This window comes from Scardinius erythrophthalmus (genome assembly GCF_964197995.2).
Source record: "Scardinius erythrophthalmus genome assembly, chromosome: 6".
Classification (NCBI taxonomy): Eukaryota; Metazoa; Chordata; class Actinopteri; order Cypriniformes; family Leuciscidae; genus Scardinius; species Scardinius erythrophthalmus.
Genome location: NC_138226.1, coordinates 29,371,221 through 29,389,346, shown reverse-complemented (window position 1 = coordinate 29,389,346; position 18,126 = coordinate 29,371,221). Strand labels below are relative to the sequence as shown.

At 42.3% G+C, this 18,126-nt stretch overlaps 1 protein-coding gene across 2 annotated transcripts; it reads left to right on the top strand.

Moving 5' to 3' along the window:
• The first annotated feature begins 7,713 nt into the window (after window positions 1-7,713).
• On the top strand, window positions 7,714-16,603 carry u2af1 (U2 small nuclear RNA auxiliary factor 1). Of its 2 annotated transcripts, none has more exons than XM_081367449.1 (8): window positions 7,714-7,989; window positions 8,505-8,592; window positions 8,712-8,775; window positions 8,891-8,940; window positions 9,355-9,453; window positions 13,186-13,319; window positions 13,469-13,561; window positions 16,281-16,603. In XM_081367449.1, the coding sequence occupies exons 1-8, from the start codon at window positions 7,946-7,948 to the stop codon at window positions 16,438-16,440; spliced, it is 732 nt and encodes a 243-aa protein (XP_081223575.1). In that variant the 5' UTR covers window positions 7,714-7,945; the 3' UTR covers window positions 16,441-16,603. The 2 variants fall into 2 exon arrangements, with proteins under 2 accessions (XP_081223575.1, XP_081223576.1); XM_081367450.1 differs by having other exon boundaries at window positions 7,867-7,989; window positions 8,894-8,940.
• The last annotated feature ends 1,523 nt before the right edge of the window (window positions 16,604-18,126 follow it).

Sequence of the window (18,126 nt, the reverse complement as noted above, 5' to 3'; positions counted from 1 at the left end):
TATACTAAACAAATGCATTGGTGTAATATTACGAAACTCAGAATGTGCCATCAGCTCCATCCCCTGAAGGTACCCAAAAGATTTCGAGACAGCGCCACCTAGTGGTCAAAAGTTATAACAAAATTTCCAAAAAGGCTAATAACTTTTGAATAAATCTGGCTATTGAAATGCCACTGGTCTTAATAGATTCCCTGGGTCAAGCCGAGAACATAGATACCAAGTTTTCCTTATTTGGCCAAACTTCCTGTCCGCCATCTTGATTTTCATTCAAAACCTACTTTTTCGAACTCCTCCTAGACCGTTTGTCCGATTTTCACCAAAATCGAATCGTATCATCTCCAGACTGTGCCGACTAAAAGTTATGGATTTCGTGTCGATAGACGAAACTGTTTTCGTATAGCGCAGCAGCAAAGTTGAGGCATGATGCCAAAAGCACTATTCAGGCTTTATCTCTGAAATCCCTTGAAATATTGACACCACATCATTGTGTATGTCATTGTGTATGTCATTGTCACTTCACTCTGACCACATCACATCAGTTTTGTAACTGCTCTACCTATTGGTCGAAAGTGATAATCCATTAAATCATATTTTAAATGACTTTTTATATGATTTTTCAGCCATTTCGCCTAAAATCCTCTTTAAATGTATTTAATTGCTCATTGTTCCAGTTGGTCTGACACCTTCAGCCATGTTGGCATATCCTGTCATCTGCTTGCGCTTGGCCCCGATAATTGCTGCTTGCAGCTATATTTGCATATTGGAGTCAGTTTGTGAGTGATGTTGACTGGAAAAAAGACTGGCTTCAACCCAATCACTATCTCTTAACAAACAAGGTTAAAGAAGTATCTTTTAAACTCCTTCATAGAATATCCCGCTAAACATTATTTAACCAAGTTTAAAAAAGATATTGATGAAAGTTGTAGCTTTTGCAAAAAGAAGCCATAGCAATTCATTTATTTTGGCACTGCCCTTATGTGTATTTTTTTTTTTGGGGGGGCAAAATGTAGGCTACTTTATTTCATTGTAGGAAATGTTGATGAAAATGTTACATTACAGTGGAAAAATGTTCTAGGTATTATTGTAAACTCCAAAAATAAACTATCCTGCATTTATTTTATTTTATTTTTTTATTTGTATGGCTAAATTTCACATTCATAAATGCAACTTATCAGGGAAAAGATCATGTTTTATTGCATTTAAAAATGAAGTGAAGCATTATATTGAGTAAATATTGCCTTCAAAGAAACAAAAAGCTAGGCTATTTGAATTTTACAAGCATGTACACTCTTTAAAATATTCCTATAATACTGTCTATACCTCCCTCTAGTATTTGAAATGTATTGTATTGTATTTCTATTGTTTGTTTTGATATTTCTTCAATCAAAAAAATAAAATTAAAATGATATATATATATAAAGTGGACAAGTGTCATGGTTGAGGAATTCATTGACGCTCCCTTGCACTGTGTGTGCGTGTTTTGTGAATGAATGTGTGTGTGTGTGGGCGTGGCCACTGATTGTCCTCCGGGAGATCAGCAACAGGTGTTGTGCATTACCACTGCCTATTTATACTCACCTCATACATCTTGTGTTTGTCAGATCGTTGTTTTGTGGATGTTGCCTGTTGTGTTCCCGTTTCTTCGGCTCCTCGTGTCTCCTGCCTTGTCTTCGTCTGGAAGTTCGTCGTTACAGTTTAAGTCTTCACTCTTCACCAACACTGGGTTCATCACTTCTCGTCTGACCATCTGATCGAGTTGTCCACGCAAGCCTGCGCTGCCTTGCCTGCATCTTCATCAGAGAGTTCCATCGCATTGAGAAGGATCTTGTGATCTACACACCTCTCTTGAGAACTGTACCGGCGATCTTCCAACACCTCTGGGAACTTTGTCTGCTTCCCTTTCACTCTGAGACTTGTGCTTTATATTCTAATAAAGACCTGTTTGACTTGCTATTGTCCCCTCTATCCTTTCGTAACAGAACGATCTGACCATGCAGGGGGCAGCAAGCGGATCTGAAGTCACAGATTACTTCGCACACAACACAGCCCGTATGGAGCGGCAGGAGGAGAATCTCGCCGCAACTGGAAGAGCGGTGCAGGCATTGGTAGCGCAGGTGTCCGGGCTCACCCAACAGATTCAACAACTGACACAGCCCATTGCGCCCAACCCACCGCCGGTCCCCCCCGCACCGCCCGCACCCGCCCGTCAACATGAGCCGCGTCTTCCGACGCCGGAGAGTTATTCTGGTGAGCCAAGTTATTGTAGAGCTTTCTTGACCAAGTGCTCTATGTTTTTTGCTCTCCAACCCCAGACTTTTTGCACTGAAGATTCGAAGGTGGCCTTCGTGCTCACACTGCTGTCCGGGCGTGCGGCGCTATGGGGGACGGCGGTGTGGGAGAACCATCGATCCTGTTGTGACTCGTTCGCGGCACTCTCGGAGGAGATGAAGAGGGTGTTTGATCGTAGATCCGTCGCCGACTATTCCATTGAGTTTCGCACCCTCTCCGCAGAGTGCCGCTGGAACGAGGAGGCGCAATGGGACATCTTCCTGCATGGGCTGGCTGACCGCATCCAACGCGAGATTTATACCCTGGATCTGCCAGGGAAGCTCGACGACCTGATCGAACTGGCCTTAAGAGTGGATGCACGCCTGCATCGGTTGGAACTACACACTCGTACGACACCTACACAGAGGAGTTTTGGGATCCCCCCACTCAACGCTCGTGATGCGGTCAGCCCCGTCGACGATCACGAGCCCATGCAGGTGGGTCGAGCCCGGCTCTCCCGGGAGGAGAGAGAGAGAAGGAGGTCCCGAGGTTTGTGTCTCTACTGTGGCGGAGCTGGACATTTTCTCAATAATTGCCCAGTAAAAGAGCGTGCCCGGCAGTGAAGAAGAGGATCCTGTCGGGCGGGGTCTACATCCAGAAAACCTCTTCCACCCTCCTCCCGGTGAGATTGCAGTGGGCAACTCGGTCACATCACTGTCAAGCTCTTCTCGACTCCGGCGCGGAAGGTAACTTTATGGACTGGTCACTTGCACAACAGCTTCAGATTCCCACCACACCACTCGCTAACCAGATCTCAGTCAGCGCACTCAATGGACAACAGTTACCCACAGTATCTCACACCACCGCTCTGATAACACTCACCACATCCGGCAATCATTCCGAAGAACTGTCATTTCTCCTCATGGACTCCCCTCAGGTTCCCATTGTCCTCGGTCACCCCTGGCTGGTGCAGCACAACCCCAGGGTGAACTGGGGACATAATTCCGTTTCTGCCTGGAGCACTGAGTGTTATGCGTCTTGTTTAGTGTCTGCTGGTTCGTCTCTGTCTTGTTCTGTCTTGCAGGAAGAGTCGGTGAATTTGTCAAACGTGCCCGCTGAGTACCTCGACCTGAAGGAAGTGTTCAGTAAGTCCAGAGCTGCTTCTCTTCCTCCGCATCGTCCCTATGACTGTGCGATAGATCTACTGCCAGGTACGTCTCCGCCTAAGGGCAAGCTTTACTCTCTGTCTGTTCCCGAGAGGGAGGCCATGGAGAAATATATTTCTGATTCTCTGGCATCCAAGTTCATCCGACCTTCCTCTTCTCCAGCGGGGGCGGGGTTCTTTTTTGTGGGGAAGAAGGACGGTTCTCTGCGACCTTGCATTGATTACCGAGGGTTGAACAACATCACGGTAAAGAATACCTATCCTTTGCCGTTGATGTCTTCAGCCTTCGAGAGGTTGCAGGGAGCGTCGGTCTTCACAAAACTGGACTTACGTAACGCTTATCATTTGGTCCGCATCAGGAAGGGGGATGAATGGAAGACCGCTTTTAACACCCCCAGAGGGCACTTTGAATACTTGGTTATGCCTTTCGGGCTTTCCAATAGCCCAGCGGTCTTCCAGGCACTCGTCATTGATGTGCTGAGAGACATGGTCGATCAGTTCATTTATGTCTACCTGGATGACATATTGATTTTTTCTTCGTCTCTCCAGGAACACGTTCAGCACGTCAGACGAGTGCTTCAGAGGTTGCTAGAGAATGGGCTTTTTGTCAAGGCGGAGAAATGCGCTTTTCATGCACAGTCTGTCCCTTTCCTAGGTTACATCATTTCATCTGAGGGAGTGCGTATGGATCCTGACAAAGTTAAGGCTGTGGTGGATTGGCCAAGTCCAGATTCCCGTAAGGCCCTACAGAGGTTTCTGGGGTTCGCAAATTTTTACCGACGTTTCATCCGTAATTACAGCCAACTAGCCGCGCCTCTGACTGCCTTGACCTCCCCCAGAACGACGTTCAGGTGGTCCGAAACAGCCGAAGCTGTATTCGCCAACCTGAAGAGCCGCTTCGTTTCGGCTCCCATTCTTACGACCCCTGATCTGTCACGTCAGTTCGTGGTGGAGGTCGATGCGTCAGAGGTGGGGGTAGGCGCAGTGCTCTCTCAGCGCTCTTCTTCAGACGACAAGATGCATCCTTGCGCGTTTTTTTCTCATCGTTTGTCTCCTACTGAACGTAACTATGACATTGGTAACAGGGAGTTGTTGGCAGTCAAGTTAGCATTGGAAGAATGGTGACATTGGTTAGAAGGGTCGGGGGTACCTTTTATCGTCTGGACCGATCACAAGAACTTAGAATATATTCAATCTGCCAAAAGACTCAACTCCAGGCAGGCTCGGTGGGCTCTTTTTTTTCGGTCGTTTTGATTTTACTCTTTCGTACCGCCCGGGTTCTAAAAACATCAAACCCGATTCTTTATCTCGTATTTTTGATCCATCCGAACGCCCGTCTACTCCCGAGTGCATTTTACCGGAGACTCTATTCATCTCCACACTCCGATGGGAGGTCGAATCGAAGGTCAAGACGGCCTTAGAAGGGGTAACGCCTCCGTCCCGGTGCCCACCGAACCGTTTGTTTGTGCCGGAGGGATTACGGTCCGACGTGATTCAGTGGGGTCATTGTTCCAATGTGGCCTGTCACCCAGGAGTAAACCGTACTAGATTTCTAGTTAAGCAACGGTTCTGGTGGCCATCTATGGCTTGCGACATTCGACATTTTGTTTTGGCCTGCTCGACCTGTGCGGTTGGTAAGACTTCCAATCGACCCCCAGATGGGCTTCTTCAACCGCTGTCTGTCCCTTCGAGACCCTGGTCCCACATAGCGCTAGATTTTGTTACCGCCCTCCCACCCTCCCAAGGCAATACGGTTTTTTTAACCGTAGTGGACCGGTTCTCGAAGGCGACTCATTTTATTCCCTTGCCCAAATTGCCTTCAGCCAAGGAAACAGCGGTGACTGTCATCGATCACGTCTTTCGGTTACATGGCCTCCCGACAGACGTGGTTTCTGACAGGGGATCCCAATTTGTCTCCAAATTTTGGCAAGAATTTTGTAAATTACTGGGGGCCACTGTCAGTCTATCTTCGGGTTACCACCCCCAGAGCAACGGACAGACCGAGAGGGCCAACCAAGATCTGGAGAGAATGTTGCGATGTGTTGCCGCCAAGAATCCTTCCTCTTGGTGTCAACAACTCTCAATGGTGGAGTACGCACACAACTCGTTACCTGTGTCATCTACGGGCCTATCTCCGTTTGAGGGTAGCTTAGGGTACCAGCCACCTATTTTTCCTAGTCTGGAATCCGAAGTCGCGGTCCCCTCCGCTCACGCTTTTGTCCAGAGGTGTCACCGTACATGGACCAGAGCCCGTGAGACTCTGCTCCAAGTAAGGGCGCGCACCAAGGTTAAGGCCGATCGCCACCGGTCAAGACCTCCCGTGTATGTCGTCGGTTCCAAAGTGTGGCTTTCTACTAAGAACATTCCACTCCGCTCCGTTTCTAATAAGCTAGCTCCCAAATTCATTGGCCCATTTCCTGTCACCAAAATCATTAGCCCGGTGACAGTTCGCCTCAAACTCCATCCTGCGTACAGAAGAATTCATCCCGTGTTCCATGTTTCCAAATTGAAACCCGTATTTTATTCACCCATTAATCCGCCAGCCCCGGTTCCCCCACCGCCGCAACTCGTAGATGGGGAACCCACTTATTCGGTAAATCGAATTCTGGACTCGAGACGGAGGGGACGCGGATTCCAGTACCTGGTGGACTGGGAGGGTTACGGTCCGGAGGAGAGAAGTTGGGTGCCTGCTAGGGACATCCTGGATCACTCCCTTATCGATGATTACAATCGCCAGGTAAGGGGGTCTGGGAACGCCAGGAGGCGTTCCTAGGAGGGGGGGTACTGTCACGGTTGAGGAATTCATTGACGCTCCCTTGCACTGTGTGTGCATGTTTTGTGAATGGATGTGTGTGTGTGTGGGCGTGGCCACTGATTGTCCTCCGGGAGATCAGCAACAGGTGTTGTGCATTACCACTGCCTATTTATACTCACCTCATGCATCTTGTGTTTGTCAGATCGTTGTTTTGTGGATGTTGCCTGTTGTGTTCCCGTTTCTTCGGCTCCTCGTGTCTCCTGCCTTGTCTTCGTCTGGAAGTTCGTCGTTACAGTTTAAGTCTTCACTCTTCACCAACACTGGGTTCATCACTTCACGTCTGACCATCTGATCGAGTTGTCCACGCAAGCCTGCGCTGCCTTGCCTGCATCTTCATCAGAGAGTTGCATCGCATTGAGAAGGATCTTGTGATCTACACACCTCTCTTGAGAACTGTACCGGCGATCTTCCAACACCTCTGAGAACTTTGTCTGCTTCCCTTTCACTCTGAGACTTGTGCTTTATATTCTAATAAAGACCTGTTTGACTTGCTATTGTCCCCTCTATCCTTTCGTAACAACAAGTGCAAGCCAAATGTTTGTATCTGCCCACTTTGCATGCTGTCTTAAGGAATTATATGTATAATGTCATGTGTTGGTTGAGTGATTAAAAAAATAGTATCATCATGGTCTTAAAAAATATTACATTAAGTGATACAAGATATTTTTCCTGTTTTTGGAAGCATTGGAATGCTTTGGAAATTTTGTCTGTTGTTTGTAAAATATGTTTGTATGTATTTTTTCCCCTCTTGATATGGACCCATGTGTCTGAAATAAAGAATATATATAATATACAAAGAATTTACAATCAACATATTAAACACAAAACAAGGATCTGTTAAAATTATAAAGACCGTTTAATTTAAAATGTAAGAATATAGTGGACTTAAGAATAGAATAGATCTCATCATATACACCTTGGCTGAATCAGAAATCACCCTCTAACCCCTTAATCACTATTCCCTATAGTCCACTAATACAGTTCACTTGAAGGAGTTGATGAAAACGAGTGAGTGAATTCGGACACTGGAAGGGCTGCCGCTTTTGCATGGTTTGTGCTTGCCGTTTAATAATAATCATTTGAAACTTGGTAAACTGGCAGCTCCAGTAGTAATGAAAATATTCATCTTGAGCCCTGACATGGAAACTAGCATATAAAACGTAATTAAACAATTAACAACAAATTAAAAAGGAATGTGTGTACCTGTATGATGTTTCGATGGACCAGCGCAGTTCGTAAAATGGATGGATGATTGATTGATTGCGGGCGCCATCTTGTGGCGAGACGCGTGAATACATTCAGCGCGCGACTCTTTTTTACAGTCGATTGTACTTGTACACGTTAATGCGGTGCATTGTGGGATTGAATGAGTGCACTCAGTAACGTCCACTGGTTTCGGACACCACTACAATGGCTGTCCCTTCAAATAGTGCCCTATTTAAGGGTATAGGGGGCGATTTCGGACACAGACAGACTGAAATCACTTGACACTCCAGCACAGGAGGTGGCGGTATGCACATAAAAAGCTGGTATGCGACTCGCCAATAAATCCACAGAAGAAGAAGAAGAAGAAGAAGCGGCCCTGTAGTTCGCGCTTCACTACACTAGGTGGCAGTACTCTGGCTCTTTGTGTTCCGCTTCTCTGTCCTTGATTCTCCAGTAGAAGAAAACGCGCCCACCGCCTTTCTTTTTTCAAAATGGCCGAATACTTGGCGTCGATTTTCGGTACAGAAAAAGACAAGTAAGTATATATTCTTCCTAAAATATTGCGTGCATTTGACTATGATTCGTAATCGTATGCATTGTTACCAACCGGTGATAATGGATAGAATATAAGGATATTTGCCGTTCCTATATCATGCCTCGTGTGGTTATCAACTGACCTGTTTGTCAACCTCGCTTCTAGTAAAACAATAATAATAATAAATGTTTGTTTCACACAACAGAGCTTTCATGTGCTGAACAATTATTATATATAAAAATGCTTATTTTGTGTTTGTATTGTTTGTTTCACCTCGGCGTGGCTGCAGTGCGTCTCTCTTTCATTGTGTTGCTTGTTGATCGATCTTATTCATAGCAAAATCAAAACCTCTATATTTCCCCATGGTTTTGGTAAGCTGCTTTTGGCTTCTCGTTGTTTTGTACTGTAATCCCTTGGAAAAGAAATGGTAATATTAACAGAAATCCAAACTATTAAGTTTGTGTGAACAAATCAGACCAAGTGAATGTATTTTGAACCTCTCTTGTTTTCAACAGGGTTAACTGCTCTTTCTACTTCAAAATCGGAGCATGTCGCCATGGAGACCGATGCTCTAGACTCCATAACAAACCCACGTTCAGTCAGGTACGTGCCAGTTTTAATTTGTTATTTTTTTTTACAACAGAGACCCTTTAATGTAGTTCTGCAATGCACGATTCTTCTGGTAGATTTGCATTGTAATTCTCATTTGGGTTGTGTTTCAGACCATTGCTCTGTTGAACATTTACCGGAACCCACAAAACACAGCTCAGTCTGCTGATGGCATAAGTAAGTCTTGAATAATGTGTTGCGTGATATTCTGGAGTGGCACAGAAATGAACAGCCTCCAAGAGTTACTGAAGCCATTACTGTTTCTGGTTGTCGGTGTCTTCTTTTTTATCAGATGCTGTTAGCGATGTGGAGATGCAGGAACATTATGATGAGTTCTTCGAGGTAGGTGGTCTTTCTTTGAAAGTCATGTTGAAATAGAGCGGTGTGTGATGTTAGAAACCAGAAGTCTAGTTCGCCGCTGGTTCCTTTGAGATTTTACTTTGGGGTTTTATAATGGGCTTTTTCAATTTATGAGTAATACAGCCTGTGGTTAACATAATGTGATGTTAGTTTGACGTTTTGTTCTGAAACGGACACTGCACACACTCACACCTCAAACATTCTTATCTAGTTACTTATCAATTAATTAATTACCCTTTAAGATATATTAAAATAGAAAACCGTTATTTTAAATTATCTCTTACCAACTTCTAACTTTTGTACAGTCTGATCACAACCATTCTTTCTGAATAATGGACACATTTGTTGCATCAGTTGTGTTTGTACATCAGCATTCTTTGTACATTTTGTGTACAGGAGGTCTTCACTGAAATGGAGGAGAAATATGGAGAGGTTGAGGAGATGAATGTGTGTGATAATTTAGGAGATCACCTGGTGGGGAATGTCTACGTGAAGGTGAGAGAATTTACAGTACTGTCATGTCTATGTAATATAAATGTAATGTCAACCACTAAAATACGCATGCACTCATTTCAGATAATTTAAAATGATAAAAACATCTATTTTTAAAACAAAAGGATGGTAAAACAGCAGTATAATCATTCCTGTGACCGCACAATAGCCGCTTTCCGACCGGAGGAACCTTTTCACAGTTCCTAGAACTATTGACTAAAGTACCCGGATGTTCCTGCAGTGTGAACACGCCGACTAGGAACGATTTTAGTTCTAGGAACTCCATTTGTAGGAACTAATTTAGGTCCTACTTCAGAGTAGGGTCTAAACCAGCACTATAGGAACTACCCGTGACATTAGTGTACACTGATTGACCGAACGCACGCGGAACACCAGCACCCGCCATTTTTAAAACAGCTATAATGTAAACACACAGATTATAGCCTATATATTTACTCCATAAACTAACTATACAAACATGGAAAACAGTGATAGATGGGTCTCTAAACCTTTATGCTGAAGAGAAAATCCAATGCAACTTTGAGGGGACCAAGCCAAACATGATTATGTATTTCTGCCCAGCTAGCAACACTGGACATCAACCACACGGCATAGGCTAATAACTTTTTTCATATACTGTCTACTTTCTATAACAGTTCTATCTAATAAGATATTAAACAGTACTGTTAGTCAGATCGCTAACTAATAACAGAGAATGCGAGCATTGTTTGCTCATCATTCTCAGCGCCGTCAAAATAAAGGTCCGTCGCTCCGTTAAAATAAGTCACCGTGCTTGCGTCACTCCCTTACCCCTCCTACCAGCTCCTATGGCCACTTGGCCAGTGCGAACGCAAACAGCAAAACCGAGTTTGGGGGAGAGTAGTTTTAGAACTGTTTAGAAGTGGACAGTTCCTAGAACTAAGTTCCTGTAACTACTTGGTCGGAAAGCGGCTATTGTTTATCTCTTTCCCCGCCATTGACGGAAATTTCCGGCTTTCTGTTTTTTCACTGTTAAACGGTAGGGGGCGCTATTATGCATCTTCTAAAAGATTACTGAATCTCCTGATCAGAACACATGTGAAGAAGATGCAGAAACAATCAATCTCATATGTAATCATATGCCTATGTAAAATAAAGCAATCACCAACATTAAACAGCATATAAATCAAAAACTGCCTAACGTTACTGAATGAAATGTCGACCCAGGACAAGCTATAGGACTGTGCAAGCAAGCATTAAGGGGTGTTGATGGACTCGGATCTACTCCATCTGTGTTTTGGTCATCGTTCTGAATCCGATCTGAATGTAGTCTTTAACAAAATTGAGATTTTTCTCTGCTTTTTGCTCAATGTTGCTTAAAAAAAAAATGCTGGCGGGGAAAGCATTGATGGAGCATTGACACACTTTCCAAAGTAGTCGATTGTCGAGTTCACGTGCGTGATCATAGGTAACTAAACATATGCGTGTGAACTCGACAATCGACTACTTTGGACCGAAAACAGGATGTAAATACAGGTATGAGCGCTGGCCGAATTATTATAATTTTTATTCATATTTCACATCTACTGCAGTCAGATTCACTCGTGTTCACTCTGAAGGAATCACTCACATGACCTGTGCACTTGTAATGACACATCAAGGATGTTAAGAGGCTAAAAGCAGGTTTAAAATATTGCCCCATTGAAGTCAACAGGGTGCAAATTTAAAAAGAGGGCAACACCGATTTTTGTCATTGTTCTCTGTATTGACAGCACTCCAAATTGACAAAAAAATTAGCTCAATGTTAAAATTGACCGGAGTTCTCCTTTAATATTACTCTGAGAGAGAGAGTGTGTGTGGTGATTTATGTGCATACTTGTCAGCGCGGCATCGCTCGTCAAGTTCGTAGAGCGCTTATTCAGTCCATTTTAAATTCTGATTTTGGCCGCCTCTCAAATGTGTTAAACCATAGATATATTGCCTATGAAGTTAAAGTAAATGCGCTAGAAAATCTGCGCTCATTCGTGGATGTGCATTTATTGCATGGACGGAGAAAGCGCCGACGCCTGCATGATTTCATCTGACGGTACAAAAGCATATTATAATCTATCTGTTCCGGGAGAGCAGAACAAACGAGCCTTTATTGGCGTTTTTAAATCTGAAAACTCCAAAAAGCAACGAAATTGTCAGACATCCACTAGTGCATGTTCACAGAGGAAAACAACTGAAATACAGCGCTGGTTCTCTCGAACGATACTCGATGACAACGACGGAATCCTAAGCCGTTGGCGAAGTAATGGGTGTATTAAATTGTATGAAATAATCCCGGAAAAAAAAGCACAAAACACTGCAGAGATGGCAAGTTCAGCAGCAACATTTGCTGAGGTGAAGTGACGGCTAGTAACAGCAGACAAACGGCTAGCATTGACATCAGCGACAACCCACCTGTCACTCAAGTGGCCACACCCTTAATTATGCAGAACTTTAAATATTAATCAACTAAACGGATGAGTTATAAAAAAATTCACCCTCCTCACAGTTGTTATGAAGGGCAAAATTAGCTGTATAGACCAAAGCCACATAGAGATCCAGGCTGTAAACATGTTTTTTTTTCTGCTGTAAGAGACGGGGAGGTTGCCGCTTGCTTGTACAACGCTGAACGCTCTCACTAGAGTGTTGCCCACAACGCCGCCATTGGCCGGCGGGCTGAATCGATTCATAGGATTTGATGAATCGATATTGAATTGATAAACAAATAACTGCAGTGCATTGATGAATCGATATTTTTACCCAGCCCTACTATAATCTGTGTACACATCTCTTTTTTAAACGGCAGGTGCTGGTGTTTTGCGTGCGTTCGACCAATCAGCGTACACTTTCGTCACTGGTACTTCCTATTGTGCTGGGTTAGACCCTACTCTAATTTAGTTCCCCCAAAAGGCGTTCCTAGAACTAACATCGTTCCCAGTTCCCGCGGCCCGAACATGCCAAATAAAATGTACTTCCGCCATTAATTCAAGGAACTATGAAATGTTCCTCCAGTGCAAAATCCCCTATTAGGGGTGTTTCTCAATAGAACCCTGACCAACTTTGAGGTCTCTATGACCAACTAAAGCGGCACCACCAGCTCAAATTCAACTTTTGAACCCTTTGTTCTAGAAAAATGAAACCTGATTCCTCTAATCATGCTGATCACATTCAGGCTGCTGACACTTTAAGACCTGACACGCATTTGATGTTCTCATAAATCTTTTGGTCATTTAAGACTTTTTAACTCGTTTTAGACAATAAGAGGCATTTCGACATAATTTTGTTTGGTTTTGTCCGTACAAGTGCGAAAGAACTCAATGTGACGCTTCACAGACATCTCGCCAATATATATTTGAGTTCTCTTTTGCATCTTATCGCGCTTGAATGAATGAAAGCACTTAAATAAATGATAGTGTGATCACATAATGTATCGCTAGGCCAAGGATGCCATAATTGCGTTAAATATTTTAAACGCGTTAAAATGAAAAATAATTCTCGCAAAATTAATGCGTTGATTTTGACAGCCCTAATTATTATTAATATTATTAAAAGGAACTGTGGAAAAGGTTTTTTTATATATATATATTGGTGTTGCAACCATTGTATAAAGTCATTTCTTTGAGGGTGTTACAATGTTTTATCATGGTTAAACGCATCTTAGGCTCTTTGCTTTTAAACACCTCTTCTTGCCAAGAAGCAAATAAAAACCTTTTTGTGTGTGTGTAGTTCCGCCGTGAGGAAGATGCAGAGAAAGCAGTGATTAACTTGAATAACCGCTGGTTTAATGGACAGCCCATCCATGCTGAGCTCTCGCCTGTCACCGATTTCAGAGAGGCCTGTTGTCGACAGTATGAAATGGGGTAAGTGACGCAAAGCAAGAAAATGGTATTGAAGAGTCCATTGTAACGCATTTCATCACAATGCCCAAAATATCTCACATACTTCACCTTTAAAACTTTACCTTTAAACTGCTTCACTGTGACTGACTGCAGTATGTGTCTTCCTGCAGAGAGTGCACTCGAGGTGGCTTCTGCAATTTCATGCACCTGAAGCCAATCTCAAGGGAACTCAGAAGAGAACTGTATGGCCGCAGAAGGAAGAGGTATGTCTATTTTTTAAACTCAAACGCATAAAGATTGTTACAGAACACTTGAGTAGATCTACTTGAAATCTTCACACTGGTGTCATCAGGCCTCTATAAGGTCTTGCTTCATTATTATCAGCCATAATATAAAAGGTCCTGATATAAAAGCATAAAGCATACTGACTTAGTTCAGATGTTTAACCCTGCGAAAACTGCAGGTTTTTTTCTTTCTGTGAAACAAGTGACAAATAGCAAATTTTAAATGTAGTATTGTTCATGTTTGGGGTTAATTTTTTTATAAATATATATTTTTGAAAAATCTCTTGTTCACCAAGGCTGCATTTATTTGATCAAAATACAGGAAAAACAGTAAAATTGTTATATTATTACAATTTAAAAGAACTTGTCTATTTTAATATATTTTCAAATGTAATTTATTCTTGTGATGGGAAAGTTGAATTTTCAGCATCATTGCTACAGTTTTTCAGTCACATGATCCTTCAAAAAATAATTCTAATATGGTTGATGAAGAAACTTAATAATAATAATAATAATAATAACTTTATTTTTGTGGAAACTGAGATACATTTTCTCAGGATTCTTTGATGAATGGAAAGTTTAAGGAACAGCATTTATTCGAAAAAGAAATCTTTTGAAATAACCCCAGTTCCAGAAAAGTTGGGACATTTTGTAAAATGTAAAAAAAATCAAGAATCTGTGATTTTGTTAATTCTCTTTAACCTTCATTCAACTGACTAAAATACAAAAAAGCCAAATTACTTGTATTTTGTAAATATAAACATTTTTTTTATTTTGATGGCTGCAACACACCAAAAAAATTAGGACAGGCAAAAAAAAAAAAAAAAAGAGTATCCCAGTGAAACTGGTTTAAAAAAAGGGTTATCTTGGTAATAGTTTGTAGGGTATTGTGATTGAGTGTGAAAAGATAGGTCAGCAAAGATGGGTCATGGCTCATCACTTTGTGCCAAATTACATTGAATTGCCAAACAATTCAAAAATCACATTTCTCAATGCAAGATGGCAAAGTATTTAGGTCTTTCACCATCTAGCATTCATAATATTGTTAAAAGATTCAGGGAATTCAGAGAAATCTCAGTTTGTGTAGGGCCAGACAGGAAACCACCGATGAATGTGTGTGACCTTTCAACCCTCAGACAGCATTGCATGAGAAACCATCATGCAACTGAGTGAAATATAGCCACACGTGCTCAGAAATACTTTGTGAAACCGTTGTCACATAAGACAGTCTGCCGCTGCATCAGGGAATGCAACTTGAATCTCTGTTAACCAAGGAGAAAGCTATACATCAGTTCCATGCAAAGATGCCGAGCTCATCTTAGATGAACCAAAACATAGTGGAAATGTGTGCTGCGGTCAAATGAGTTTCCTTTTGGGAAAAACGGACATCGAGTTGGATGAAAGGAACCATCCAGACTTTAATCAGTGACGGGTGTTAAAGCGAACATCTTTGGTATGGATCAGTGCAAACGGCATGTGTGACTTGCAAATGTGCCATGATATCTTTCCTGGGAAGCAAGACAATGTCTCGTTCAGCATGTGCTACAACAGAGTAGAAACGGTTTTCTAGACAATACACCATAGGGTGGATGTGCTTGACTGGTCTCCCTGCAGTCCAGATCTGTCTCCTACTGAAAATGTATGGCCCATCATGATAGGGAGAATCTTGAGCAACTGTCTTGTATGAGGCGAGAGTAAGCAAATAAAAACACTTGTAAAACTGCAGCAATTAGTATCCTCAATGTCCCAACTTTTCTCGAATTGAGATTGTATTATAAATTTATTTACTGTCACTTTTGATTAATTTAATGGTTACTTGCTGAATTAAGTATTAATAAAAAATTGTATTGACCTCAAAGTTCTGTACTACGGTGACCGGGAGGGGACATGTTTGGTTCACTTCGTTTTGTCGTGGCCACAACATATAAACTCGTGGGAACGTGATATTAAATCGTGGGAACATCATAATATCTCGTGGGCACAAGATTGTATGTTGAGGGAACGACATCTGTTTCTCGTGACTACCAGTTTATAACATGTGGGAACCGAATCTTCACACGCGATATACCAGCTCCTCCTTTTACCTGGTCATAATTTACTTTATTTGTTAATTTAAGTTTCTCATAATTTGTTTTTGTTTATTGCCCTAAACGGGACTTTATTCGTGACTTAAGTATTTAATTCAAGCCAGCAAATTTCCAATGAAAAAGCCCATTCAACTTAAGAATGCGCTTCAGGTGTCTTACACTTACGTACCCATGTCTTCATCCCAGAGACCGCACTATATCTTTATATGACATTCCTAATTCAAAGTAAAATGTTATTTCATCAGTCATCTCCATCTCCGACTGCTGTTTATGGTTACAGTATTGACCGGTGTGGTACCCTCAACATAACTCGTGGCCACGTTCTCTCAAAATATGAAGTCGTGGCCATGAGAAAAATATATCGTTCCCTCAACAAAATGATCTCATGGCCACGATTTATCACGTTCCCACGACTTAATGACCTTCCCATTAATTAATATCTCGTGGCAACAACATATCACGTTCCCATGAGTTTATATGTTGTGGCCACGACAAAACTAAATGAACCGAACATGTCACCTCCCGGTCACCGTACTGTACAGTATATATGGTAGTGTATAAATAAACAGGTTTTTGGTCTCGTTAGTTAATTTATTTTCTCTCCTACACAGGCATCGCTCCCGCTCACGTTCCCGTGAACGCCGTTCTCGTTCTAGGGAACGCAATAGAGGAGGCGGAGGCGGTGGTGGAGGTGGAGGCGGAGGCGGAGGTGGAGGAAGAGACAGAGAGAGACGGCGGTCAAGAGATCGAGAACGCTCTGGACGATTTTAAAATTTCCTTCTTTCTTGAAACCAACATTCAGTCCCCAGACCCTGCCCTGCTCCTCTCCTGATGAAATGTGATAAATGTTGAATTTATTTCCTTCCCTGATTTCTTTGTCCTCCCATCTTTTTATTCAAGATTTGTTTGCTTTTCAATAAAAATACCTTAGTCATTTTACTTGTTTTTAGTAGATATATTCTATGACGTGTTTATATACTGTTATTTTACTGTGTTTCCACTTGTACTTTTGAAAGCAGTGGTTAGTGATTTTTTCTTGATTTCTTAACCCAGTGATTTAATACGTTTTAATTTAGCAGAATTGATAAAGCTGTTCTCAAATTTGCTGTGATCTCAAGATAAGATTAATGCATATTGCAAAAGCTGTTTTAATGGCAGGAAAGGGTCATATCCACATAAACCGCATTTGGATTAACTAACACATCAATGATATGGTAACTTAGTCCTACTATTTAAGAGGTAAATGTTTAAAGTTTATTTAAGGAATGTTTCTTTAAAGGTACTGTACCTGATATTTGTTTTCTTCTATTTTGGGCAAAATGGTTTAAACCCCAAATTATATATTTTAAAAGCAATCATCTATGAAAAAAAAAAAAAAAAAAAGGCTTTAAGATGCCATCTACTGTGTATTATAGAGGGTTGTAATAGATGAGAAGCTCTTGCCCGGGACGAAAATTCTTGGCCAATAACATGCTCAGGAAAAAGGGGGTTGCCTATATTGAACTCTGGGACAAAAATGGTAAAATTAGCGAGTACATCATGAATCTATTTTCCAAACCGTGTTTTTGTCTTATCCTGAATCACCTATAATAAGTGTTTACATTCGGACTATTTTAGACTGTTTCGGGTCATAGACTGTAAAAAAAGATGGACGACGCCCCTTCGCTCTCTTCCATTGATGAGAACTGAAGCCGCCAGAGTCCCGATATGGCGCTGACATATTGGAACTTGAGTCTGCGCAGTAGCGATTTCGGGACCAGACCTGCGCAGTAGTGAGCAGGAAGTAAAGCCGCGAAATCAACGCTCCGCCCTCACCCTCGCAGGGAAAGTGCATTCTGCACACTTTTTAAAAAAATGATTGCAGTACGACAAGAGGCTTGTTAAAATAAAGTAAATACAATATCCTCAGTCCTCCGAAGATCCCGAAAAAAATGTCCGTTGGTGCTTCAGTGACTACTTCGCTCGGAGAATCTGTCAATCACAGCTGTCAATCATGACGTTACACCCCCGCATCACGTAACTAACTAAAAACCAACTTATTTTTGAAACAGATACTAGAACTTACATCAGCGTGATAAAAACGACAGCAAATGAAAGAAACCACCTTTGGAAAAAAGATATTTCAAGTGTAATTTAATTGTTTAGTTGGTCTCGCGTCCCGTTGAATAACATGGGGAGGCGGGGCTTATGACCTATACTAGGACCAGTCACCGGGGGGCGATCGAGACGTTTTGGCTTCACTTTTCAGGGCTTGTGCGGCACGCTTGTTTCGGGTTGTACTGCTGCGGAGTAGCCCAGTACCTGCGTGACTCATAGACATAAACAGGGAGAAGTAGCTCCGGCTACAATGTTCCTCCGCAAGACGCATGCAGTTCGGTTTATTAACCGCTAGAGCGCCAAAGGCTATATACTGCAACTAGGCTTTTTAGGTGTTAAATGTCTTTGGCGTTATGCACT